The sequence below is a fragment of the Plecotus auritus genome (genome assembly GCF_963455305.1).
Source record: "Plecotus auritus genome assembly, chromosome: 11".
Taxonomy (NCBI): Eukaryota; Metazoa; Chordata; class Mammalia; order Chiroptera; family Vespertilionidae; genus Plecotus; species Plecotus auritus.
Genome location: NC_137777.1, coordinates 755,152 through 782,785, shown reverse-complemented (window position 1 = coordinate 782,785; position 27,634 = coordinate 755,152). Strand labels below are relative to the sequence as shown.

Sequence of the window (27,634 nt, the reverse complement as noted above, 5' to 3'; positions counted from 1 at the left end):
CCTCAGGACAAATCCCAACAGTCATTTATTTATTCATGCAAATTGAGCTTAATTCCCTATCAGCTGCGACCACTGAGCCCCCTGCGCCCCCTGCCACCTGGCAAAGGAGCGTGCCTGTCGCGTGGACACGCCGCCTCTCCCCTAGAGGCCCACACGGGCCCAGCAGGGAGCCAGGGAGGTGGAGGGTGAGAGTGTGGCTCAAGCCCTGCTGTGGCCCCACAACTCGCACATGGACCCCAACCCCACGTGGGGCAGCAGGAAGCCCTTTTCCAGCCACCGGAGCCAGGGTGGGCGTCCCTAAACGAGGATGTGAAGAGTGTGGGGGTCAGGCAGGCCTGGGGGCGTCCGAGCACCCAGGCACCCACATAGACGCACCCAGAACTGAGGTGCTGGGTCAGCAGCCCTGCTCTGGGGCGTGGCCGCCACCCCACCATGCAGCCTGCGCCCCTCTCCGTCTGCAAGCTGGGGGGATGCTCGCCCCAAAGGCCCTCGGGAGAGACGGGCACCGGGGCCGAAGCTGCGGAGTAAGTACAAGCTCCGGAGGCACGGAGGCTGCCCGCCTGGAGCACTTAACCCAGTTTCCCGTAATTAACCCGAGCACCGAGCACGAGCACGCAGGGACGAGCCCCTCCCAGGGGCCAAGAGACGGCCCAGGCAGCCCCGCCCGTGCACTCCAGCTGCCCCCCAGAGGAGAGGATGGGGGGGGGCGGGGGCACCCTCTGGGGGAGGCAGCCAGCCCTCCGGGCTCTCCTGAGACCTTGGGCCAGGCCAAGGGGTGAGGAGAGAGGCCAGGGCTGGTAGGGGAGGGTCTTCTCCCGCGCCAGCCCCTCCCTGCAGACCCGCCAACGCTGGAAGCTGTGGCCCGTTCTCAGGGCAGGAGGGTCTGGGGAAACTGCGTCCCTATAGGTGTCGTGAGGCTGCCCCGAGGAGGGGGTGCACCCCAGAACCTGGAGAGCTGGCCGGGGCCTCGGGGAAAGCCCGCCTGCCCGTGCCCTGACCACCTGTGTCCTTCCTCACCCGGCTGGTCCCTGACTCTAGGGCTGGGATGGCGGGCGTGGGGGGGGGGGGGGGGGCCTCGGCTGCCTGGGTGTCACAGCCTCGGTAATGGTTACCTGCCGGCGAGGACAGCCTTTGGGAAGGAACTGTGCTGCGGAGAGGGGTAAAAGTAATGAGATAATAGCAGGCCAAGGACCCGCGGACGCCCCTGCCCTCGCCCAGGGCCTGTAATTCCTTTTCTACAACAGCAGCCCCAGATCCAAGGCTTCTCCCTGTGGCCGTGGGCCCACGCCGCCAGGAAATTTCATTAACGCTGGGAAATAGGAAAGGTATTAAGCGTGGATAATGAAGGCCAGGGAGGGAGCTGTGCCTAAGACGGTCCTCTTCCTCGCCTTTGTAATAGGAGGCATGAACTTCCCCTTCAAATCCATTTCTAATCCATTTGAAATACTACAGCAAATTATCTTTCCTTCAGCCCGAAAGCGGCCAGCCAATTTACTCCGAATAGAAGTGACAATGCCCCAGGATTTATCACCATAACCTTGACTACACCCGGGTGAGGGCTGGGCTCCCCTCACCCCCGGGGCGGGGGCCGGAAGGACAGGTGGGGAGATAACGTTTTAAGTGAAAATCGGCAGTAATGGGGAGCGAGACACACCACAAGAGCAGGTTTAAGAAGAGCTGCCCGCGTGCCCTCCGCGTGGGGAGCAGCAGGGAAGTCCGGCCGAGGCCATCCCGCTGGCCCAGGGCTCGTCCACCGTGAGCACATGATGGGCCAGGCCGTGCCGGGGCGGAACCGGAGACACCAGGGCAGAGACCCAGAGGAAGGCGCGAGGGTCCGGGCCAGATAGGAGGCTGCGCCGAGAAGCCAGGGACCAAGGCAGGTGTGCAGGGCTCACCTCGGGCAGACGCCAGGAGGGCCACTCTGCCAGGCCCGCCCTGGACCCCAGGCTCTGCTCCTTCGACCCTGAGGTCCCCGAGGCCTCTGGCAGCTCAGCGCACCAGCCCCACCAGCAGCCTGGCACCCTCCTTGGGACCAGAGAGGGCGGGGCCTCCCTGGGGGACAGGGCCACCCGAGGCCAGAGAGCCCGCCCCAGACCAGAGGTGCTGCTTCACCGCAGGGAGCCCCTGGACATGAGTGTGGTGGCGGGTGGGCTGAGGCCCGGGCCGCACACAGGGAGACCCGGGGCCGTGGGGGCGGTTGCTGGCAGGGGCTCAGCCTGGTTCCCAGGTGGAATTTGACCTCCGACCCCCCTTGGCTGGGGCAGGGGCAGTGAGTGGCCAGGCGGCCCAGGCGGTGGTGACCAGGCAGGGGGCGGGCAGGCTGGTGGGGGAGCAGAGAAAACAAGCGGGGAAGCAGTTTCAGAAAATGGAGCGCGTTCTGCAAGGCTGCGAGGCGCAGGGAGTGCGCCGTCAGCAGAAGCGGAGGCGGCTCTGCACAGCAAATCCCAAGTAGGTCAGGCAGCGCCACCGTGACGGCTGCAGCTTAGCTAGCTTCCCACAGAACCGCTGACGGCCCCGCCTCCCTCCTCCGAGGCCCGGCTCAGGGCCAGCTTGTGCCCACCTGCCCGGCAGAGCAGTGGCTGGAGCTCAGAGCGAGCCCGCACCCCTCCAGGCACCCCTCCGGCCAGCGCAGCTCAGGCCTCCCCTCAGGAGGCCCCCACATGCCGGGTGGTCTGCAGGGTGGTGCTGACGGAAGGTTCTGGGCGGAGACAGAGCCCCCAGCGCACAGGGCTACAGCATGGGAGGTGAGGGGGCCGCCCCCCCACAGCCGCCTGGCTCTCTGCGTTGCCTCCCGCCCTTTCCCGCCACCTTGGGACAGAGGCAGACCCACTGCTGGGCCCTGAGGCCGGGGCAACATGGGGCTGTGTGACCTTGGGGGCTGGCCCGGCAGGTCACCTGGAGGCTCCCCCCGGTGCCGCTCCTTCCTGAGGGAGGCCCCACCTCTCCAGGTAACGAGCAGAGGTGACTCCGGCCGCCCTGCCAGCCACACGCTGTGGCGACAGGGACTGCGCGGCGTCCATCACACGCAGCTCCGTCACTAGGGCTGGGCTGCTGCATGTGCTCACAGCCACTCAATCGGTGTTTCGATCGATGGAGGCATTACAAGCTCTCCCTGTAAGAGCCTAATAAACAAGACGGAAAGCAAAGTTCTCCATAAAATGACACTTTAAACAGCCGTTCCAGCCGAAGCTATGGGTGTTTTGTACGTGAGCTGCAGAAACCAGGTGTCATTGGGCCTTAATGGTCCCACGAAGGGGTGCAGAGTTCAGCTTGAGGGGCAGAGGGGCTGGGGCAGCGCCTCGACCGGGTGCCCAGCCTGTGGCCCTTCCTCTGCTCCCTCGCCCCCAACTCTCTCCATCACCCCTCCTCTCCCTCTCTACCCTCTGTCTCTCTGTCCCCACCCCATCTGGCCCTGCACTGACCACCCCTGCCCTGATGTGAGCTCCTGAGGCAGCCCGCCACCTGGGCCCTAGCCCACAGGACCCCTGGCAGGGCTCCGCGTGGGGACAAGCCATGGATGGAAGGCACAGGCAGCTCCTGCCCAGGTCCCCTGGGAAGACCTGGAGGCCCAGGCCCCACCTGCCCACTGCTCCCGGGAGACAGTCCCCATGGGAGTCCGTGTCAGAGGCCCGCCCTGCCCTGTACCTGCCCTCCCACAACAGCGTAGCCTGAGGAGGCCCACAGGGCCTCGTCCCCATACCCTCCCTCCAGGGCCCAGCCTGAAACCCGGGGACACTTCGTCAGGCTGGACCCACCTGCCACCCCGCGGCCTGCACCCCCCTCACCCTCCATCCCAATGCCTCGTGGGGGCTCTGGGCCTCACCACCAGGATGCGGGGACCTGGCCCAGAGACGTGAGTGAGCCCTGGTGGCCAAGGCCTGAGAAGCCAGGCGTCGTGACGTCCGCAGCAGGCGCCTCGAGCTGCTCGGACAGGCTCCTCTCACCTGCCGGGGCCGTCGCTGAGCCTCTGTCCTCGCCTCTGGGTCAGCTGAGGTGCCACCTGGCCTGACCCACCGGGACAAGCCCCTCCCTTGCTGGGCTCCAGGTAAAGGGCCCGCTGCCTGCACCCCATTTCTCCAGCTCCCTCTGGGCCGTGCCCCGCCCCCTCCGCCCCCTGGCCGGGTTCCAGCCCCCAGCCACGGCCACTATCTGCTCTGCCCCTGCCCCTCCGCCTGGAGTGCCCCCCCTGCCTCCCCCGTGACCCCTAGGACAGTCACCCCTGTGAGCATCACGATGCAGCCCAGCGGAGGGGCGGGAGGGCAGCCCGGGCCAGGGCGCGAGCTTCATCTTACACGTGTCCCCAAAACATTCCCAGCAGGTTAAAGTTTTAAATGTAAAACTGAAGCCACAGCACAAGAAAAAACACAACTGAACTCACAGAATCTTGAGGGGCCTCTGTTCTAAGCAGATCAATATACTGTCTTAAAAGAATGACAGACTTAAGTCCACAGAAAAGTAAAAATCCTGTTAAAAATTCTCAAACAAAACTGAAAGGCAAAACCGAAGCTGAAGAAAAAGCAGTCTGATAAAAGGGTGACGTGCAGACATGCAAGGAACGTGCCGGAGGCAAGTGAGCAGGCAGCAGAAAAACGCTGGCACCTGGCGGACTACGGCGCACAGGTGGACCCGGAGGAGCGGACGAGCTGCCCAGAAGCTCCTGGCTGGGGCCACACGCAGGGGCCAGAGACGATGCCAACGGCCTGCAGGAGGCGCTGCCCCGCCAACGCCCCGGCCTGTCCTGGAGCGGCGGTCCCCCTCGGAAGAAACCCCAAAAATGATGACGAGTGATTTCAACAGCCTGATGGGACCTACATGGCGGTCAAGCGGTGCCTACCTAACAGACCGCCGAACGCTCCTCCTCCAAGAAGTCTCCCAGGCTGCAGACGAGGAGGGCCCAGGCCACCGGCGGGAGGTGGAGGCGGCACTGCTGTGGCTGGCACAAGGCCGGCGGGCAGGGCCCACCCCAAGCAGGCACAGAGGGGGTGCAAGCTAGCGGTGCAAGGTGTCGAATTCTTCAGGGAGCCCTCCAGGGCCAAGCAGGGCGGAGCAGGCTGCCCTGGCGCCCGCCTGCGACCCTGCCCTACCCGCTCCCCCATCGCCCCCCCCCCCGGGCGGGGCATGGTTGGGACGGGGTGGGCGGGGCCTCGGGCGGGAGGGTAGGGAGGGGCTGAAAGAGCGCCCCGCCCTCGCCCCGCCCCCAAACGAGCAGCGCGCAGAGGGGACGAGGCCGCCATCATTTATGCCCCGGCCGGTGCTTTACGGCCTTTTTAATTCGGCTCCTGCTGCTATTAATGCAGTTAACGCTGAGATTATATCTATTTTCTGGCGTCAGGCTGTGATTTATTCACGCATCTTTCCGGTGGAGGCTCCCACGCTGTTAAATCAAGCGCCTTGCCAATTAAGTGCTGACTGGGGAAGTGGACGCGGCCCTGCAGACATCTCGCCGCAAATTACACCGCGGGGCGCTCGGGGCGTGGGCGGCAGCGGGGACCTTGCTGACTGCGGGAAAGTCAGGAACATAAACCCTGCACCTGCCGCTGGCTCGGCTCCCCGCCCCCGTCCACCGCCCCCCCGCCAGGCTCAGCAGGAGCCAAGCCGGGCGGGTCCCACTGGTGGAGGGCTGCCCACCAGCTGAGGGTGGCCGGAGGAAGGGCAGGCAGGGGTCACCTGGCCTGGCCCACACGGGGGTATCTGCAGCTGCAGAGGGGACCCAGAGTCCCCTCTCGGAGGACACAGCCACACGGCAGGGTGAGGGGGGCAGGTACAGAAGGAAGGGGGAGGGAGGGGGAGGGGACAGACACCGCCCAGGCCCAGTGCCTCCTTGGGGGCCGCCACACCTCCTGGGGCCTCCGGGCCAGAGAACTCTTGAGTGGGACCCTGGGACGAGGCAGTGGCCAGGTCGCCTGAGGCTGCCGGGGCCGGAGAGAGCCCTCGCTGTTGGAGCCCTCTGGCCGTGGTCCCCAGGCCCCTGGGCAACGCCCGCCCCCCCCCCCGCCCCCCACCTGCAGAGGCCAGGCCCCTGGACCACGCCCCCCCCACCTGCAGAGGCCAGGCCCCTGGACCACGCCCCCCCACCTGCAGAGGCCAGGCCCCTGGACCACGCCCCCCCCCACCTGCAGAGGCCAGGTCCCTGGACCACGCCCCCCCACCTGCAGAGGCCAGGCCCCTGGGCAACGCCCGCCCCCCCACCCCCCCACCCCCCCACCCCCCCGCACCTGCAGAGGCCCCGGCCTTCCTGAGAGGGGAAAGGAGCTGGGGGCAGATCAGGCTGGAGGCTGACATGGACGCCCACCACGCACTGCACCGGACGCTGCCCTCCCGCCTCTGGTCCAGGAGAGGAGTTTAAGGCGGTGCTGGGCTGTGTGGCGACTGGGACGACTGGGTGACAGGGACATTTTATCTCTGCCTGTCGGGGCAGTATGCTCAGCGTCATCTGCTCGTCATTCCCAGGGACACTGGGGGCACCCTCGTGGCCACACGAGGCCCTCGGTGCTGGCACGGCATGGCCAGGGGCCGGGTTCAGCCGAGGGCCACCCCTGCGTGTCCCGCGGGGACAACCTAAAGGGACCTCCGAGGCTCCTGTGGTCAGAACCAAGCTGCTCCGGGCAAACCACAGGGACCTTCTCGTCCCTCAGGACACACCCACCAGCCCACCTGCCAGCCCCCAGGGCTGGTTCCCCTCCCTCCCCTCGCAGACCACAGAGGGGGTGCAGGGCTGAGGCCCCTCCTCACACCCTGCGAGCAGAGGAGCACGGGCAGGTGACAGCGGAGGGGCCTGCGCCTCAGACAGGGATAAATAAATACCGGTGCTTTGAACCGGCTTCCAAATTAAGAGTTGCATCCCGGCTGTCAGGCCCCCGCAGGCGCCCGCTGCTCCCGTGCAGGATGGCAGCGCGGCCCATCCATTAGGGTGATGGAGGCAGAGGCTGCCACGCGCGCCTTCCCTAATGAGCAGCCGAAGGGATCGGTAAGCATAATCTCACAGGCAGTAATATTTTATATAATCGCCGAGCAGTTTAAATTGAAAACCCCCAACTGAATCAATATTTACTGCATTGAAACGAAATGAATAGTAATAAGTCACTAAGTTCCCTGTCCTGTTCCATAAAATAAAAAATTATAAAAATGAGCACGGCACGAGGCCATCACATTAGCTTTTACGGCACTTGGGGAGCCGTACCCGCCGGTCCCATAAAACAGGGTCTCAAAACCCGGCCTGGAGACCTGCCTCAGCACCGCTGGGGTCACCCCCCGATCCCTGCCTCTCACGGAAGCTCAGACCCAGCTGCCACCCTGCCCTGTCCCCTCAGGTCAACTCCTGCTCCAAGTTCCCCTCCTGTTTCCTCACGTTCCGCCCACGCAAGGGGACAGGCGGGGACCCTGGACAGGTGCTCTTGGCCGACTCCCCGTGGGCGGAAGGAAGCTATGCTCTGACCAGGCCGGGCGCGGGGCTGGTGAGGGACTAATGTGCCCAGGGCTGGGGCAAGCTCCCCTCTGGGCTCCAGGCCCCCAGGACACGGCCTGCAGCGTTCCGGGATGACACGGGCAGAGACCAGGCAAGTGAGAACCTGGGGGAGGGTCCCTGATGGTGCTGAGCCTGGGCGCACCCACCCGCAGACTCCTGGCCAGGAAACAAGGCCTCGTCCAAGCAGGAGGCCGACTGGGCAGGGAGATGGGGGGCACTGGCCTCACCACATGTAGCTCGCTCCTGCCAGAAACAAAACCAGCCGCCAACGAGAAGCTGGGCAGAGGCCCGAGGTCTGTCACAGGAGACGCACAACCACGTGCAGCAGCACAGCTCATCGGGGGCGGACGCAAATTACACCCGACGAGCCGCCTCGGCACGTGGAGGAGGCGACACTGAGGAGCCAGCAGCACCGGCTGCCACGGGACAGAAGGCACCGAGGCCGTGGGGGGCGGAAGCTCCACGTGAAGCCACACTCGCGGCTTGCGGGCCTGCACTCGGTCCCAGGCAACCACAGAGAAGCCGTGTGCACACAGCGGCGGCCTCGTCCATCCTCACTCAACGCGAAAGCAGCTCCAGCGTCCACGCAGGGGACTGACGTGTAGGGGCACACACGAGCGCCCCGGCTGCGGGCCAGGCTCTGTGGAGGTGGCTGGTGCAGCGGGGAGGGAAGGCGGGGGCTCAGAGAACGCCGTGCCCCTGCAGGGTACACCAGGCCCTGGGGTCACAGCATCGTGAACAGACACGGACACAACGCGGACTGGCCAGTGACGCCTGGGGAGGGGCCGGGGCTGGGCTGACGCACCGCCCACCAACACCGGCAGCGACACCTGCGGCCAGGTGGCCACGCGGCCAGGCTCACACGCCTGCACAGAGGGGCTGCCCAGAGACACTCCCCAAAGCACTGGGCCTCTGCTCCCCAAGCAGCAGGTCACGAAAGACGGAGTGGGGCTGAGGCTGGAGAGGCGTGACCATGACCGTGACCCCAGCCGTGGGGCAGCACTCCCCGATCGGGACCACACTCAGTGCTGGTCAAGGGCACGGAGTCTCCACTCTCCCCGGAAATCGTGCACGAACAGAGAGGGGATGTGAGGAGCAGCGGGGACCAGGTGTACCCGGTCGGTGACCCCGGTGAAATGCAAACGTGTATCAAAACAGTCACCCCAAAAAGTTAAATGCACAAACTATCAGGAGAGGGACGAGGCCTGAGGCGGAGTCCCAGGGCGCACGCACGACGGTCCTCCTTCCTCCCCTGCCCCGGGCAGCGGCCCTGACTCCGCCCCGTGCCCTCCCGCAGGGCAGCCCTCGCTGTCTGGGGAGCTCTTCCTGGGGCCAAGGGCTGATCCGCAGCAGCAGGCACTGCCCACAATGACTACACAGCGGGGAGGGGCAGCCTTGGTCCCCGCAGGCCACCAGCCATAGAGCAGTCTGCCTCGGGCAGGGCCCTGGCAGCCGGTCCCCCAGAGCAGGGGCTGGGCCAGGGTCCCCCATCGGCGGCCGGCACTGCCATGTGTGGCTTCCAGCAGGCTCCAGGGCTGGCCGGCCCCTGCCCTTGACCCTGCTCTGCCTCCTGCAGCTCCTGGCCTCCTCCAGCCACGGGCCTCCTCCGTCGGGGGCGCCCTCTGTGCCTGGTACTCCCACGGACCCGGCGAGCCTGCGGGGCCTCCATGCACACCGCCTCCGGGGCAGGCAGTGGGCGGTGGGAGCCAGCTCCACGGCCTGATCACGACAGGTCTGGGCACGAGCAGGACACCCCCTGCTGTGGACGGACTGGTGTCCCCCAAACTCCTGTTTGGGTGTGATGGAATCTGGAGGTGAGGCCTTGGAGGTGACTAGGGTTGGATGAGGGGGTGAGAGTGGGCCCGTGAAGGATTAGGGTCCTCACGGGAGGGGCTCGGTGAGGAGGTGGCCGTGTGCAGCCGGGAGAGGACTGACCGGGCACTGGTCTGGGTTTGTGCCGGCGCCGAGTGGCCCCACACGCTGCGAACCACCGAACCCCACGTGGGTGGGAGCAGCGCACGGCCTTGCTGGCCCCCAAGGAGGCGGTGTGCATGCCGGGGAGGGGCAGGGCCCGGCGGGAACCTGGCTCCTGGGGAGACCTGCCCGTCCCTGGGCTGAGTTCCTCCTTAATGAGACGTCACTTTGGAGAAGCATTTCAGAGCCTTCAGAATCGCAGCCCAAACCCGTCAAGCCGCCCAGAGCGCCCCGAGATTCACGGCACAGACACAAAGTGAAACAAGACAAAGCGGTGCCGGCGACGGCAGTGCCGTGACAGCGCCATTTGTAGCCCCAGGAGCAGCTCAGCCGCAGCGGCTTCTGGCAGCGTTTATTCCGCACTTTCACACCAAACGAATTTGGAAAGAAAAAAACGACAGGCGGTTTAGGGATATAAGTCACACTTCAGCCTCCGTGCAGATTAATGAACCTGCTGGAAGCCGGCGAGGACGCAGGCAAACCCACAAATCTTACAGCGAAAGCATGCAACCCTCGCTCATGAGCCTCAGCCCTGGGGTGCTCTCTGCTGCCCCCCCCCCAGGCCCCAGGCCTGGCAGACCCCAAGCACCAGGGCCAGTTCTGGGCAGCAGTGGTCTGGAGTCCTTGGGGCCCAGCCAGCTCCTGTGGCCCCGGATTCAGGACGTAGGCTGCCTGCAGAGCTCGAACCTGCAGCTGCACAGGGCAGCGGTCAAGGGTAGGGGTCAAGGACTCGGCCACTGCCAGTCGGCTGCAGAGCCTCCCTCTGGTGAAGCGAAGGCAGCGGGTAGGTGGGCATCAGACTGGCCACTGGCTCTGGAGAAGGCCCTTTGTGCTGTGACAGAGGCTGGGCAGCTGGCGAGCAGCCACGGTGCTGAGCAGGCAGCCCCGGCCAGGACACAGGTGACCTTGGCGAAGGAAGCCCAGCCACTGGCAGCACTCAGCCCTTGGCACCCCGCACCACCCACCCTGCAGGCCCAGGGTTCTGCGCTCAGCTGTGTCCCGGGTCCCTGCTGACGGGCAGACAGGCCTGGGGAGGCAGTCAGGGCGGAGGGAGGCCCATGAGCACAGCCCCACGCGCGCCCTTAGGTAACACCCGGCCCTCGGGGGGTTCCTGTGCCTCCTCCCACAGGGACGGGACAGGCCTGAGAGCCACGCCAGGGCTGCAGGAGCCAGGGCCTCCAGACAGCAAGGCGACTGAGGCGGGAGCTTGGGGGGGAAGCAGCTGGGCCTCCGTTGGGCCTACCCCACCCACCTGACCCGGTGCGCCCCACACACCTGCCCGCACGGCACACGGCTCCTCGGGGCCAGGCTGCTCTCCACCCGCTGGGGTGCCCGAGGCCACCGCCCTCCCCCAGTAACCTTCACCCCCTGGGCTGGCCCACTCACTCAGTGACACCCCCATCAGGCCCCAGCTGGACCAACGCCTAACCCTTCCTGGTGCTCAGGGGCTGGGAGGAGAGGCCCACGGGGCCACCCCAAAGAGGCGGGGCCTGGCCAGCAGGTGGGGCCGGAATACCTATGGCGGCAGGAGAGGCAGGAGTAAGAACCAATAAATCTGAACCTCATTCACAACGATCTCTTGTTAAGTAAATTAATTTAAGTTAATTCAGCTCGATCCTGACTCCCGATCACAGTGATTTAGTGAGGGGGAAATTGCATTAGGAAAAGGCCACACTCACCAGACAGAAGAACGGAAGAAAATTAGACCCACTTAGCACTGTGAATTAATATGGAAATAGCAGGTGTAAATTTAACCTTATCGAGAGAGTGGAAATTATCTTCATAAATTTGTAGAAATAGCCCCCAAGATGCTTATAAATCTATTTAAAACAAAAATACTACAAAAAGTGCAGTAAAATTAACTTAAAATATACTTCCAGCTCTGGCGTCCAGAGCAGCAGGCACAGGGCCAGTTCCCTGTGGCCTGGCGGTGCGGGAGGAGGGCCGTGGGCACCGGGGCCCAGGGCAGGACGCGTGCCCCGTCTGCGGAGGCCGCAGGAGCGCCCTCTGCCCACAGCCCGAGCCAGGCAGTCTCAGAGGGGGCCGACACCACACTCAGCCGAGGCGGGTGGCGTGGGGCGGGCTGCGGGCTGCGGCCTCCCTCCCGCCCTCAGCAGTCAGTGCACGGTTGACGAGATGGCCACAGGTCCCCAAGGGTGGCCCTCACCACCAGTGCCTCCTGAGGGGCACCGTAGCCTCCAGTGCCAGCTGATGGCTCGCCAGTGCAGGAGGCAGGAGCATGTGTGCGAGCGTGTCTCGGGCACTGGGCACACAGGTGGCCGTGCATCTGGGGCAGAAACTGCTGAACAGGAAGATGAGCTCAATCCCAGCCGCAGACTGGAGACCAGTGGCGAGCTCGGTGCCCTCGGCCTCGGCCCACCTGCAGCCAAGCACCCCCCAGCCCGGCCCCAGGCCCAGGAGCCCGGGCAGGGCCTCCTACCTGGACAGGGAGAGCCGCCGAGTCCGCCAGGAAGGCAGGGACAGGGGGAAGGGGGCTGCGTTGAAAGGCGACACCGGGGTCTTCTTAACGATGCGGTATCGAGTCTTGATCACTTTGCTGGTGGCCGGGGCCGGCAGGGCGTTCAGGTTGGAGGCTGCGGAGAAAACCCAGACAGGCGGTCAGTGGAGGCCGGCAGGGACACTGCAGCCCAACCCCGAGGCTGTGCACGTCCCCACAGCCCAGCACCTGGGCTCCAGGAGAGCGGGGCACAGGCCTGAGCCTTGAGACAGCCCCCAGGACGCTGCGGGAGGGAGGTGGGAAGACTGGTGCCCTCAGCAGCACCGCCCATGTCCCCAAGCCCGGGGCTGCACCCAGGGCCCCTCTGGCGGGTCCGGGAGGCTGGGGTGCAGGTGGCACCACACCAGGTGCCCACGCAGGTCTGTGTGCCTGGCCACGTCTGTGTTCACGCAGCTGCAGGGCCCTGCTTTGCCCGCATCCCTTCCACTTGGTTCTGGCGATGTCCCCACAGCTTCGAGGAGCACGTCTGGGTGCCCAACTGTCTCACCTGCCGCTGCACTGCCCAGGTCACTAAGCTAATGCCCAGCTGTCCTGAGGGCCGGCTCCCCCGCCCCCACCTGCCTGCACAGCATCTCGGGCTCTGCTCCAAGGGGCTCCCGGCAAGACCCCAGCACAGGGCTCCTCAGGGCTCTACCCACAGAGACGCCCACACCGGGCAGCTCGGCCGGGCAGCCCCTCGGTGGGGAGAGGCGGGCAGAGGCCGGGGGCATCTGTGCCAGGCGAGGCCTCCCAGAAGGCACACAGGGACCTGCCCGGCGGCCGCTCCGGAGGCAGGCGGGCCCCGGGCTCCCCTCCCGCCCCGAGCCCACAGGCAGCGCTCCCGCCCGCCCGCGGCCGGCTGAGGGTCTGTGCAGATAATCATGTTACTTAGATAGGATGCTGGTTTAATTCCCTTCATTACAGACTCCCAGGGCTGTAATTTTTTTCTCCGCATGATGTATCCCCGTGGCACGTTTCACTCAAATCAAACCCTTCGTGCCTTTATTGCCGACGAGGCCGGGCGCGCGTTATCAGGCCCGCACACACAGCCCTCCGCCCCGCCGTGCAGAGGTCACTTCTAATGACTAATCGATCTCATTAGCTTTCCTAATTAAAAACTTTACTACCGCAATGGAAGACAAACCACAAAAACTGCTGGCATCATATGTGAATGGAGTATGAGCCCATCCATCAGCAGGGCCTCGCTCCTGCACAGCAGCCGGCTGCCAGGCCTCTCTGGTTCCCACGCTCTGGCCATGGGCGCAGTGGGGAGCCTGCAGGGCACCTAGAAGTCCTCCCAGCACGGTGCAGCCGCTGGGACCGGCAGGCAGGCAGGCAGGCAGGCGGGCGGCAGAGCCCAGGCAGTCTGGCTCGGCCCCCCAGCATGCACTGCCCTCTCACCAGCCCTGGGGTGGCAAAGCGGGATGGCAGGATCCCCGGGCCCCCAGCACGCTGGGCAGAAGGCAGAGAAGCAGCCCCGCCCCCTTCGGCGAGCCCACCAGAGGGAGGTCACCGCTCCCACTTTCTTCCTGCGGAGCGGAGCGGGAGTTGAGAGGAGTTCAGGTTTTCATGGGACTCCCCGGGAAGTAACGGGAGAAAGGAATGACTGGTCCCACAACCCTCCAGCGAGATGAGCCCGAGCTGCCGTCTGTGCAGAGCAGCCTGTGGCCCCGCTCAGGAGAGGAGGCTGCTCCCACACAGCTGGGGCGGGGCGGGGCGGGGCGCCACAGTGAGTCTCCCCACACCCCTCTGTCGCTCCCCACATGCCGATGGGAGCCGGGCATGGCGAGCCCGTCGTCGGACGCCCTAGAAGACAAGCCATGCGCCTAGAGGGGTGCCAGGCCGGTCCCCAAGGGAGTGTGGCCTCTTTCTCCAGTTACTGCCAATCCGCTTTTTAGCAGCAGCCACCCTGACCGGTTCAGTGTCTGCCCTGCCCCCCTCACCCCCACAGGCAGCTCTCAGGGCTGCGTCCTGGCTCAGCCTTGTCGGAAGCCACATTGAATTCTGCCCCAGGAACCATGCTCCCTCCCCAGTCGCTCGAGTCCCGGTGGGCGAGGGGGGCTGTCGTCAGCCCAGGGAGCAGGGGCCCACCTGGGTCAGAGCCCCGCCCCGGTGGCCAAGCTGCCTCTGGGGAAGGTGCAGAAACAGGAACAGCAGCAGGCACACACATCCCGCCCTGTGCAGAGCCCGGGCAGGTGGGGCTCAGGCCAGAGCAGGAGCAAAAGCCACACCAGCAGGACCCTGTCTCCAGGGACGGCCGTGTAGGCCAAATGCTGCTCCCAGGGCCGGAGCCAGAGCCCAGGACCCAGAGCCCAGGAGCCAGAGCCCGGAGCCCAGGAGCCAGAGCCCAGGGGTCAGGGCCTCAGTGCCTCCTAGAAGGCCTGACCCAGGTGCAGGGCTGGGATTTGGCCTCCAAACCCTACTCGGCTCCAGCTGCCCTCTCGTGGCTGCCCGTCCATCAGGGCATTTCTGAAAGTCAGTCCCGTCTAAGCTGTCTGCTCAACAATCCCTATGGTCCTGGAGACGGTGAAACCAGGGCTGCATTTGGGGGTAACAAGGACCCTGGGACCCCAGGGGCTGCCATTTGCAGGAAGCAGCAGGAGGAAGGCAGAGGGGTGTGGGGTCTGGCGCTCTGTGCTGCAGATGGGGTCCCCGGAGCACTCTCCGTGTCCTGCCCTCTCCGAGAGGAAGCTGGCCCAGAGTCCCCAGTGCCCTCGCTGCTGACCCCGGGCCGCCCCAATGACCCTGCACCGTCTCTGCAGCCGTGCTGGCTGCTCCTCCAAGACACACGTGCAGACGCGCATGCGTGCACACACGTGTGGTCATTCCCCTAGGACCTGGCTGTCAGCCCCCGGGCCTTAGGGCTCACATCAGCACCCCCCCACCTGCACCCCAGGCCCTCCAGTTCTGGGCTCAGCCAGGCTGGACGTGTCCAGATGCAGGGCTGGGACCCAGATGCCACCCCGCCCGTATTGCTGGGGTAAGCACCTAAAGGGGATCTGGTCCGGGACCTGGCGGAGGGCAGCAATGGCCCAGCTTCCACTGAGCTGGTGAGGAGCTACGTGGCCCTGCACCTGCCCTCTCGGCTTAGGGTGGGCAGCAGGGTCCTGCCAGGGGGCTGAGGGCCAACCTGGCCACCTCTCCCTTGGGCTGGACCGTCCCTCTGCCTGCCCCCTAGCCCCACCTTGTGGGAAAGCTTCAGCAAAGGGCCTGGGTGGGTGGGCAGGGTGCTCACGGGGCAGGCTGGCTCCGGCCGGTGGGAAGGGGAGGACACAGGCGGCCGGCTCTGGCCGGCTCTGGCGGAGCACCCTTGCCGGGAGAAGCGGGAGCCTCTGTCCTCCATCTCCTCCGCAGACCACAGTGCCCACTGCACGGCACAGCAGGCGGGGCACAGCGCTCCCAGGTGCACGGCTGGGAGACGGAGCCCAGGAAGGACAGTGATTGCCCGCCAGGCCCAGCAGACATGCTCCGGTCACAGGAAGGGCGGGGGGCTCCACTCCCATGGACCCAGCCTGGCAAGCAAGGAGGCCACGCCACGCCTGTAGTCTGCTGGGCACACGCCGCAGACCTCGCCTGCCCTGCAGAGAGGGGTCCCGCTGCCCTCCGCCAGCCCTCACAGTGCCTTGCTCCTGGCCCAGCCCGGCCGCAGGGGTGCAGCATGCAGGCCACAGCGCTTGGCCCTCCACTCCCTCCGGCCAGAGCAGAGCCCCAGCTGACAGCAAAGCCCCGCCCGCCGGACGGTCACTCCTGTGCGTGCAGGGCCCGCCATTCCTCAACGAGCTCGAAGGCCGCCAAGGCAGGAGCATGGGCGCCCCACCCCCGCGCTAACACGGCGGGAGCTGCCAGGGACCGCGCTCTAACAAGCTTCAGACGGGGATGACTGGAATCGCAAGCATGAATTTTTATGAGTCTAATAAATCACTCCGCTTTTCCTGAGCTTGCCGATGGCTCCCGGCACTTCAAATGCGGAAAAGCGCTGCTGCAATCAGAACCTCGGGCCTGTGCCTGGGGCTGCCCCGGCGAGACGGGCACTCAGCTCCACAGGTGAGGGGGCACACGGCTCCACAGGTGAGGGGGCACACGGCTCCCACGGGCGAGGGGGCACATGGCTCCACAGGTGAGGGGGCACAGGGCTCCACGGGCGAGGGGGCACATGGCTCCACAGGTGAGGGGGCACACGGCTCCACAGGTGAGGGGGCACACGGCTCCACGGGTGAGGGGGCACACGGCTCCACGGGTGAGGGGGCACACGGCTCCCAGGGGTGAGGGGGCACATGGCTCCACAGGTGAGGGGGCACACGGCTCCACGGGTGAGGGGGCACCGGGCTCCCACGGGTGAGGGGGCACACGGCTCCACGGGTGAGGGGGCACACGGCTCCACAGGTGAGGGGGCACACGGCTCCACGGGTGAGGGGGCACACGGCTCCCAGGGGCGAGGGGGCACACGGCTCCCAGGGGTGAGGGGGCACCGGGCTCCCGCGGGCAAGGGGGGCACACGGCTCCACAGGTGAGGGGGCACACGGCTCCACGGGTGAGGGGGGGCACACGGCTCCACGGGTGAGGGGGCACACGGCTCCCAGGGGTGAGGGGGCACCGGGCTCCCGCGGGCAAGGGGGGCACACAGCTTCGCCGGAGGGGGGTTGGACCAGGGCCCTGCAGGAGCCCTCAGCGCCTCCTGGGAGGATGAGGCAGCGGCCTGCCCGGCCCCGGGCCTCTCGCCTGCGCGGCTTCTCCCCACCCGCCGCCCAGAAGCCGGAAGGCACTCAGCACCGCCTTCTTGCAGCCGAGTCGGCGATCCGTCCGGCATGAGCCTGACAAACACTTACCGATGATCAAGTCACAGCGGCAGCTGACAGGCCACGCGTCACCTGAGCCCGCCAGCACTGCAGGCTGAGGCGGCAGGCGGCTCGCGATGACAAACAACGTGTCAGCCGCCGTCCCACACTACCTGGTGTTTAATGACAACGCTGTCAGCCCGAGACGCAGGCGCCGCTGCGGCCTGTCAGGCTCTGTTAGAGGGAGATGGAGACCCTGCTCGTACACCCGCTGGAGCGGCACGAGCCCCGTCCTGCCCTCGCCGAGCAGGAGCCGCGGACCGCGCACATCTCCCCCGACCCCCAGATCTCACCCGTCTGGGTGGACCGGGTGGGCTGCTCCCTGACAGTCGCTGTAGGTTGTGGGGGTGGGTCCCCCTCCTCTTCCCCATCACTCTGTGGGAGCAGCGAGCCCCAGCACACCCCAGGCTCAGGAGGCGCACCCCAAAGACAGAGGTGAACCTGGCGGGAAGCGAGGGGGATCCAGGTGGAGCAGGCTCAGCCAGAGCCGGGCGCGCCCCCAGCCATGCGCTCCCGCTCCCAAAGGCAGGGCCCAGGGCCACGCAGGCAGCTCGCGCCCCGGAGCCTCCGTCACAGGCAGCGAGCGGGGTCTGCACACATGGCCGGTGCCCCCCGCCCCCAGCGGGTGCAGGCAGCTTGTCCATGCTCTGTTGGCCCCGGGACCCCAGCACTGGAGCAGCCGAGACCGTGTCCTGGTGCTGGGCCCCCGGGCCTCAGTCCTCACGTCCGCCTCCGACGCGCCTCTGGAGGCGCCCCAACAGCCCTTCTCACTCTACAGGCCTCGGGGCCAGCAGGCTCTGCCTCACACAGCGCCCCGTCCGTCCTTCGGGGTTAGGGCTGCTGGCTGCTCTCACCGGGGCTGTGGGGGGCACCGTGCGCCCACGGCCCTGCCCCAGCCTCCACAGCCGGCTGGGCTCCCCCCAGCCCCAGTCGCCACCTGATCCCTCGGATTCAGAAAGGACAACGAGGGGAGCTGCGGGAGCCCAGCACAGCTCGGGAGCTCACCGAGGAGGCCCGGAGCCTGCAGAGGGACAACGGGTGGTGTGCTGGGCAGCTCCCTGGGCACAGGGCTAGCCCAGGAGCAGTCCACCCCAGGCGGACACACGGAGGCACCGCCCTGACAGACCCCAAGCACGGCAGCCAACACGGAGCAGCCAGGCCGCTCCCTCAGGGAGCCCAGGCCTTGCTCATGGCCAGCGGGACAGCAGCTCTGCCCCTGCCCCAGCCCCAGCGGCCCGGCTCCCGCCCCGAGGCTGAGGAGGGGCGCAGGCGGGGGGACGCAGGCCTAGGCGGGGCTCCCGGGGTGTCCTGTCCTCGTCCGCGGTTGCTGGGAAGCAGCCTGCCCTGCGCTCCTCCTGGGGTTTTCCCAGATGCTGGCCAGCCCTGCCCTCTCCTCACCCGCTGCACCAGGTCCTGCTGAGGAAGGCCGCCCGCACCTCCTGGCTGCTGCCTCACCAGGGCTTGGCGGGGCACAGAGAAGCGCCCATGCCACCGCTCCCAGCTGTCCCTTTCGGGCCGATGCCCTGTGTTCAGCCCGCACTGGCAGGGAGCCTGGGGCCTGGCACTGCCCCGGAGGAGCGCCCAGCAAGCCACACCAGGGCACACAGGCCCACACTTAGGTGCAGGCTGCTGCCCACACAGGGAGGCCCAGGGCCCGCAGCCTCATCTCCGCCTCAGGAAGGGGGTGGCCTGGGTGCAGGGCCTGGCACAGCCGTCACTAGTGCAGCGGGCTGGGGTGGGTCCCGGGGGCCTGGCAGCCTGTGGGAGGCGGGGCAGGCGGTCAGCGCCAGATGCTTTGGGGCCCTCCTGCCCAGCTCAGCCACCCTCAGTGCACACCTGCCCCGACCTTGGAACTAGCTGTGCGCCCTGCTCAGGAGCCCCCGGCCCCCCCCCAGCTTCCTCCACTCTCTGGGCCTCAGGAAGCCCTGCCCAGCCTGGCACCTCCTCCCTGCCTCCCGGCCAGCTGGCCAGTCCCTGTCTTCTCTCTGCCACCCAGAGTCACGTCTGTGCTGCCGTCGCCCTTTCTGTCCCCAGGCTGACGGGGGTTCACCAGGCTGGCCCGTTGCCCACGTACCCAGCGCAGTGCCCGGGGCAGGTGACATCCAGTGACGGCCAGCTTACCAGGACAGGGACGGCACAGGAGCAAGTGGCAGAAAGAAGGTGTCCTGCGGGCGGCGAGCTGCCTCCTCCCACAGCCCTGCCCGCCAGCCCTGCGCTGGGCAGGGGACACCAAGGGGCACTGGCCCGTCCCCAGGGGACCAAGACCCACATCCACGTGGAGGTTTGGCCACACCCAGCCCTGCCCTGGGGGCAGGAGGGCTGGGCCCAGGAGAGCCGGTGGGACAGACCTCAGGAGGTCGGGCTGCAGGGAGAGGCCTGAGGGCTGAGGGGAGAGGGCGGCAGAGCTGGGCGGGAAAGGAGGCCCTGCCTCAGGCCAGAACACAAGGAGTGACACCCTGGGCACCCACCTCCGTCGTTAGACACAAGGAACAGGCCGAGCCATCCCTACCTGGGACCCAGCCCCTTAGCAGGGTGCCCCCAGGCCCCTGATGCAAGCTCCAGGCGTCCTGAGAACCCACCCCTGCTTCCCAGGCTCTGGATTTGGGCGCCCCAGCTCCGCAGAGGTCGCGGCTCCCCGAGGCTCTGAGCCTGCCGGGCATCGCTCTGCTGTGGGCACACGCCGGCTCTGGGAACAATAATCAGCGCAGCCCCAAAAAACGTAAACCGCAGCCTCCGTCCGACGGCTGGGGATTCATGCAGAACTCAGGACTGCGGCGCTGCCTCCCGAGCCCCTAACTCAGACCCGACTTAACTGCTCTCTGCCTGACGGTGCTGCCGCAGGAAATGGAACCCACTGACACGCAGGGCAGGCGAGCGTGAGGGGTCGCAGACCCCCAGGCCGCACAGCAGCCCCGGGGCCAGCCCCTGGCCAGCCACAGCCATGGGAAGGGCCAGGCAGTGCCAGCACCAGCCTGCAGGCTCCTGCCCGGGCTGCCAGCGCCTGGAGAAACCCCAGGAGGAGCACAGGACACGGAGATGACACCACACCCCGGAGCTCCGGCGCTGGCCCTGCTGGGCTCGAGGCTGGCCTGGGCCCACCCCCAGGCTCCTCTGCCCCCACCGTGCAGAGCCAGTAGCCCCCAGCCCCTGGCCCACCCAGCAGCCTGGCCACTCTACACGGAACCCCTGCTCCTGACAGCCGCACAGCACCCTGGGAAAGCACCGTGGGTGAGACAATGCCTCCTTTCTGTGGGCACCCAGGGCACGGCTCGCTCCGCCACTGACCCTCCTGAAGCCCTGAGGCCAGCGCAGGCCACACAGGGCTGCCTCCCCAGTGAGTGCTGCCGCAGTGCCTCCCGGGACCCTACACCGCCTGTGAGAGGGAGGGGCTGAGAGGGAGGGGGAGAGGGAGGGGCTGAGAGGGAGGGGCTGTGAGAGGGAGGGGGAGAGGGAGGGGCTGTGAGAGGGAGGGGCTGAGAGGGAGGGGCTGTGAGGGAGGGGGAGAGGGAGGGGCTGTGAGGGAGGGGCTGTGAGAGGGAGGGGGAGAGGGAGGGGCTGTGAGAGGGAGGGGCTGAGAGGGAGGGGGAGAGGGAGGGGCTGTGAGGGAGGGAGAGAGGGAGGGGCTGTGAGAGGGAGGGGCTGTGAGAGGGAGGGGCTGAGAGGGAGGGACTGTGAGAGGGAGGGGGAGAGGGAGGGGCTGTGAGAGGGAGGGGCTGAGAGGGAGGGGGAGAGGGAGGGGCTGTGAGGGAGGGGCTGTGAGAGGGAGGGGCTGAGAGGGAGGGGCTGTGAGAGGGAGGGACTGAGAGGGAGGGGCTGTGAGAGGGAGGGACTGAGAGGGAGGGGCTGTGAGAGGGAGGGACTGAGAGGGAGGGGCTGTGAGAGGGAGGGACTGAGAGGGAGGGGCTGAGAGGGAGGGACTGTGAGAGGGAGGGGCTGTGAGAGGGAGGGGCTGTGAGAGGGAGGGACTGAGAGGGAGGGGGAGAGGGAGGGGCTGTGAGAGGGAGGGGGCGAGGGAGGGGGCGAGGGAGGGGCTGTGAGAGGGAGGGGCTGTGAGAGGGAGGGACTGAGAGGGAGGGGCTGTGAGAGGGAGGGGCTCAGAGGGAGGGGCTGGTCAGAGGGAGGGGCTGGTCAGAGGGAGGGACTGTGAGAGGGAGGGACTGAGAGGGAGGGGCTGTGAGAGGGAGGGACTGTGAGAGGGAGGGACTGTGAGAGGGAGGGGCTGGTCAGAGGGAGGGGGGGCTGGTCGGAGGGAGGGGCTGGTCAGAGATGAACACTGGGCCCCTCCTGTCCACCACAGCCCTGCCCCACAGTGGTGAGCAGCTGGCCAGGCCCACACCCTCCGCACTTGCTGTGCAGTCCTGGGGTTCCCAGGCGCGGGACGGAGGGTGGGCTAGGCCAGGTGTCCTGTGTGGGGCCGGTGGGCAGTGGGACCTCTGGGAGCTGACCACACCACGGCCCACCATGGCTTCTCCTCGGCCTCACAGCACGCCGCCCGCTGGCTGGAGGAGCCGCCCACTAGCTACAGGCACCGCCCACTGGCTGGAGGAGCCGCCCACTAGCTACAGGCACCGCCCACTGGCTGGAGGAGCCGCCCACTGGCTACAGGCACCGCCCACTGGCTGGAGGCACCGCCCACTGGCTGGAGGAGCCGCCCACTAGCTACAGGCACCGCCCACTGGCTGGAGGAGCCGCCCACTGGCTGGAGGAGCCGCCCACTGGCTACAGGCACCGCCCACTGGCTGGAGGCACCGCCCACTGGCTGGAGGAGCCGCCCACTGGCTGGAGGCACCGCCCACTGGCTGGAGGAGCCGCCCGCTGGCTGGAGGCACCGCCCACTGGCTACAGGCACCGCCCACTGGCTGGAGCCGTGCCTGACCTCTGTCACCATGAAGCCCGAGCCGAGCCGGGGCCCAGGGCCGGGGGCGGAGCAGGAGGACACAGCTCTCCGGCCGTCCTGGGGGCAAGCAGCTGGCAGCACCAGCTCTGCCTTCGGGAGCCAGGCTCAGGGCACAGGAGCAGCCGGTGCCATCAGGGTGCCCAAGGGACAGCGCTGGGCCCAGCGAGACCGGAGGCGGAGGCGCCTGGGAGCTGGCCCTGAATCCCTGGGCGCTGCAGAGAGCCGGCCCGCCATGGGGGCTGGGAGGCCGAGAGCACCCCTGGCTGGGTGCTTATTGCAGCAATTACGGGTGGTCAATTGGAAACCACTGCTGAGGTGTACGAAAGGTCTCTCTCCTGCCTCCTCCAGCGCCTGCCCACCCAAGACAGGCCCCACGGGGCCCCTGTGCAACCATGAGCAAAGCGCTCTGGCCCTTCCTCAGGCACCCTGTCCCGCCCCAGCTGCCAGCGGACAGCCCAGGAGAAAGGGAGAGGAAGGCAAGAGGCAGGCTGACCGCAGCGGGAGAAGGAGGCCCTCAGCTCCCCCAGCACGTGGTGGCCCAAGGCCCCCCCACGCAGTCAACTTCCGACTGAGCCCTCTGAGCCCAGAGCCAGGCCCCCGGGAGGGCGGGGAGCGAGGAGGGGAGCGAGGAGGCGGAGGGAACCTTCACCACCCCGTCCCCAGCCGCCTGCGGCCCCAGCCTGCTGAACAATGCAGTTTTGAATTCAATTAAAGTGATTATCTGTTGTGCCAAATAAATTGTGTACAGCATATATCCTGCAGCACGCTACACCTCCGGGCTCATTATTCCCTAACTGTTTCCTCCTGTTTATGCGCTCTCAAATTAAATTGCTGATAATATGCGCCAAAATAAAAAATGAGCACACCTTGTCCCAGGAAAATTGATTCTCCCTTTCCCTGAACCGGCGATTGCCAGGTTTTATACACTCTGTTCCTGGTGATCATTAGTAATTCAATTTTCTTTTTATTAGCCCCTTATCTGCTGAGCAATATAGTGGCAGAGCTGACCTCTTTCGCACGGGTAAATGTTTAAAATCTTTTCCCTGATTAATTTTGCCAGTTAAGAAAAAGAGGAGAAATGGCCCGGCTCTCAGCCATCACAATGAATAAAGCTTAATGTTGATTGTGATGGAATCTCTAACGCCAGGGAATTGATTGAACGCGGCAATTACACCGCAACAGCAGCTCCAGGGAGATGGGATGGCCTTCTCCGGCCGCAGCCTTCTGGTTATTTAAAACAATCCAATTTGCGAGGATAATTATGTATTCGTGTTTTATCTGCCACTTGAAATGAACAGGGGAGTTTCGATACTGGCCCCGCATTAGCAGGTTATTGCTGCAAATTACTTGATATCTGCTTTCTTTCACATAAATAGGAAATTAGGCAATCAATTACCAGAAAAAAGAGGGACCCAGGGATAAGAGGGGCAAGTGCGCCCTCTGCTGGGCACCTGGCCGCACGGCAGGCCGTGGGGCTGGGGCTGGGCTTCCCCACCTGCACCACATGGGGCTCCCTTTGCTGGTTCACCTGCGAGGAAGTCCACACTGGCCATGGCACACGGGTGTGGCAGCCAAAGAAGGGCAGGTGGGCAATCAGCCCTGCAGCCTGACCTCACGTCCCTCTGGGGCCCACGCCGCCCTCTAGTGGCAGCTCCCCACAGGCCCTCAGCTCTGAGACACGTCCCCGCCAGCCTTCTCCAAGCCCTCAGCTGGGCCTGGCACAACACAGCCCTGAGAGCAGAGGGTAGCCTCCACCGCTCCGTGGGCGAAGGTCCCAAGTCGAACTGCCTGGGGCCACGCCTGCTCGGCCCCAAACCCAGTCGCCTCTGTATTTCACAGGCGTCAGCCCCCGCCCGTGCCAGCAGTCCCCCCATGTGCTGCCAGCACCTCACAGCCGGGCCACGCCCCACGACCTCCCTCACGCTGGCCACTACCCACCAGTGACTCACAGAGGGCAAAGCCGACCTGCCCAGGCCAACAGACAGACGGGGGCCTGGGGGAGTCCCGCCTCCTCCTTCAGGATGGCTGGCCGGCCACCCTCTCACCCACTTCCCACTCCTTCCACCAACAGGAATGCAGCGGGGCCAGCGTGGGGCCCGCTCAGGCTGCCCAGAGCCCCCTCCCAGGGCCCCTCCTGCCCTCCTACCTTCCCTGAAGGGGAGGTGGGCGCGGCCGGCAGGCAGGCAGCACAGCCGGTGCCGGGTGACCTGCATCAGGCCCTTGGGGGGGGTCTTCTTCGGGACAGGGCCGCTTCTCCCCCGCAGGGCCTGCCTCCTCCGCAGGTTGAACTGGCTCTTAGCGGTGGCAGCTGGTGGGGGGCTGCTCTTCTTGTCCCCGGGAAGGCTGCGGAGACAAAGCCAGCGGCTCATAACAGGCCCCCCCGGAGGACGACCCCCCAGCCCACTCGGTACAGCCCCATGGAAGCACCATGGGATCGGCCCAGGAGGCAGCCAATGGAGGCCCGAGTTCCCGCCGGCCAGCTCCCTGTTCCCACCTCAGCAGCACCAGGCCTGCAGGCTCCCAGCCACAGCAGGAGGCTCCCAGGATCCCTGAGCCCGGGCATGGGGCGCAGAGCAGAGTGGCCCTGACCCCCACCCAGCCTGTCTCCTCCCCTCCGCAGGCCAAGAGCCCCCAGTGGAGCTGGGGTGGGAGCAGAGGAGACGGGGTGTCCAGAGGAGCTGCCACAGCATCCCCAGCCCTCTCCACAGAAGGGGCTATTCCCACAGCTCCCTCCTGTCCATCCTGACAGAGGCCACCACCACCCAGAAAAAGGTGGGGCCATCCAGGAGGGCCGGCAGGGCAAAGACCAAGGTCAGACGGTGGGAAGGACCTGCAGAGGGGCGCTCACATGAGGATGGGGCCCACGCCACGTCTGATGGCAGAGGGCGGCCCTCTGCATGGCCAGCAGTAGCCACCTGGCCTCAGGCCACACGCCATCTTTGAGCCTCTCACAATCCACAAGGTGGAGGCTGGGAGGGGACACGTGGCCACCGTGGGGCTGCCTTCCACCCAGTGGGGACAGCTCCTCCTGCAGACACACTACAAGCCTGCGTTTGTCCAGCCAGCACCAGGCCAGGCACAGAGCCTCCTGCCCACAGACCCCGTGCCCAGAATGGAGCTGCCCAGCAGCCTCTCCTAACAGGAGAAGGGCGGGCTTGCTGGCACCAGCCTCCACCTGCCCTGCCTGGCTGGGGGCCCGGGGCAAGCCCTGCCCTGCTGAGCCCCGCACTCAGCAGTAGCCTGGCCTCATCCCTACCAGCACAGCTCCCCTCTCACCCGGGCTCAACCAGGCAGAGACCAGGAGGGGCCAGTGATGCTTCACCTCCCCTCCCCATCACTGCAGGCGGCCCTCCCGCCGGCTGAGTCACCAGGAGGGAGGTGCCAGGCCCGGCCCACTGCCCACAGCACCCGCGGCGGCTGGGACACGTACGTGGCGCTCCCCCGCCTCCTGATGATCTTGGTGCGGCTCTTCACTTTGTAAGCCGAGAGCCCTGGGGTCTCACTGAAGAGGGGCTTCAAGCCACTGGGTCCCACTGCCGGCTTGTCCCCCAGGGGGGACCGCGAAGGGACTGGGGAGAGCTGGAGGGCATGGTCCTTGCTGCCAGCCTCTGACTGCCAGCGGAAGGAGGAGCAGGAGGAGGCCGAGGGGCTGGAGGCCTTCCACTTGTACTTGCTGCGGAGAGCCCCCGCGGTGCACACGGCCGGCTTCTTGGGTTTGGCCTCCGGGTCGGCTCCGGGCTGCAGCTTCTCGGCTCGCTCCGCTGTACACACGTTCTCCGCAGCTGCTCTGGGGCTGAGGGCCCTGCGAGGGGCCCGGGGGCTCTTCGTCGAAGCAGCCACCCACTTGTAGTTGTTTTTCCGGAACTTGTTGGTTCGACAGGACACAACCAGCGAGGCCTCCGGGGCCTGCCTGGATCCGGAAGCTGGTCTGGTGGGGCCTGCCACGGAGCCAGAGTGAGCGGGCTGGCCGGCATCGGCTCTCCTGTCTCCAAGGAGCTGAGCAGCACAGCTGGCCACAGGGTGAGAGCCCACCTTCACAGCCAGGGCCACGCCACCGCGCTGGGGCACGTGGGGAGGCAGGAGGCGGGCCTTGACGGAAATGGCGCTCTCACTGACCGTCCGCCGGGACTCTGAGGGGCTGTCGCTCAAGCTGCTCACAGACTTCACCACCCGGGGCTTGCCGGCCTCCTTCTGGCAGACCAGGTGGCAGTCCTCTATGCTGCAGGCCCCCTTGGCCCTTCCTGGCTTCGAGGGCGGACGCTGCCCGCCAGAGGGCTCGCCCTCCCCTCCCCGAGGCCTGCGGTCGCTCCAAGGAGGGTCCTCATATTCTTTCGAGGAACCCCGGGGGGCACCTGCAGCACCGGCCACGCTGGGCTGGGGCGGAGGTTTGATCTTGATGACCATGCTCTGGTCAGCACTGAGCTGGACCTGTCTCTCCAGGACATACTGCTGGGCGGCGGGGTCCTGGCTGCCCCCGGCCCCGAGGGCGGGCTGCGCAGCACAGTCCCCGGGTGGGTCTAAGGAATCACTGGGTGCGTCCAAGGAGTCGCCAGGTGGGTCCAAGGGCCCCGGGGGCCGGTTCACGAGGGAGTATTTCTTGCGCCACGCAGGCCCGTGGCTCGTGGAGAAGCCCCTCCGGCTCGGACGAGAGTAGCGTGCCCCAAAGGCCCTGCTGCTGTTGTAGACGGGTGGCTGCCAGCGGGACGTGGCTGAGGGGCCTGGGGCAGGGGCACTGCCATGGAGGTTCTTGTAGTCATCAATCAGACCTAGGAGACAGAATCGCAGGCTGACTGGGAGGCTCAGAGCAAAATCAGCAACAGCCCCAGGAGGGGCATCAGCTGACAAGACACCCCATAGACCCCCATCTCTCTCCGAGCCCCTCCTTGGCGGAGACCCACTCACTGACAGTTCAGCCTGAACCTCGTGGGCCTGTCTTTCCCATGAGCCTTTTCCCCTCAGATCTGCTTCTGTCCCGTTTCTGGTTGCCCACCCTGACCATGCGCCCCGGTGGCATCACCTTCCCTATTTGCTGGGAATATTATTCTGGGTCCACAATCCTTTGAAGCCCTGGCTGGTGTTGCTCAGTGGATAGAGCGTCGGCCTGTGGACTGAAGGGTCCCGGATTCGATTCCAGTCAAGGGCGCATGCCCGGGTTGTGGGCTCGATCCCCAGTAGGGGGTGTGCAGGAGGCAGCCGATCCATGATTCTCTCTCATCACTGATGTCTCAATCTCTCCCTCCCTCTCCCTTCCTCTCTGAAATCAATAAAAAACATTTTTTTTTCAAAAAAAAAAAAAAAGAGCAGTGTCACTCATTATGAAAAGACCAGCAAGGCCTATACTGCAGTGCCTTGGCCAGAAGGGGCCAGCCAGCCACAGAGGCCCTCTGGCTGCCCGCTGGTGGAGAGGGGTTTGGGGCAAGACCCTTAACAACCTCCCCTGCCTGCTACACAGGACGATGGGTGTAAGATGACTGACAGCGCTGGGCACCCAACACTTGACAAGAATGTCACACCGTCCTCCCCTCGGGATGCCAGGCCTGACCAGCGGGGAGGATCCAGGGCAGCGGGCTGACAACCGCACGGCCTTTCCAAGGAGGCCCCTGGACAACGGTCCGGTGCAGGAGGCAACCCAGGGCTGGGGGCCTTACAGCCCAGCTCGCGGGCCGGCTCCCCAGCCCCCAGGCACGACACTCTCCCAGACCCAGAAAGAGCGTGTCCAGGCCTGTGACGCCTCGGGGCAGGTATGATGGAAGCCCAAGAGGTGACCCACAAAAGGCCAGCACACCTAGACTCTCCGTACACACTTCCCCAGTCCTTCGGTCTTCTTTGTGGAAATAACCTTAAGCGGGGCGCGGGGGGGCAGGGGGATGTTAAGTATAAAAAGCCCGACCTGGGTCTAAAATTGGAAAAGTTTGGACACTGAGGCCCGGGCCGTCTGGGTCTGGAATAAGTGACGTACGGAGGGA

General features: G+C 66.2%; 1 protein-coding gene across 1 annotated transcript in view; it reads right to left on the bottom strand.

Annotated features, from left to right (window-relative positions):
- Positions 1-27,634, bottom strand: part of ZC3H3 (zinc finger CCCH-type containing 3) — a gene marked incomplete at its 5' end in the record, with an annotated part of 45,401 nt that overhangs the window by 17,295 nt on the left and 472 nt on the right. Inside the window, 3 exons of the mRNA XM_080646645.1 lie at positions 11,880-12,033; positions 23,815-24,011; positions 25,099-26,434. Of these exons, the coding sequence (XP_080502771.1) occupies positions 11,880-12,033; positions 23,815-24,011; positions 25,099-26,434 (1,687 nt within the window). The remainder of the gene's footprint in view (positions 1-11,879; positions 12,034-23,814; positions 24,012-25,098; positions 26,435-27,634) is intronic.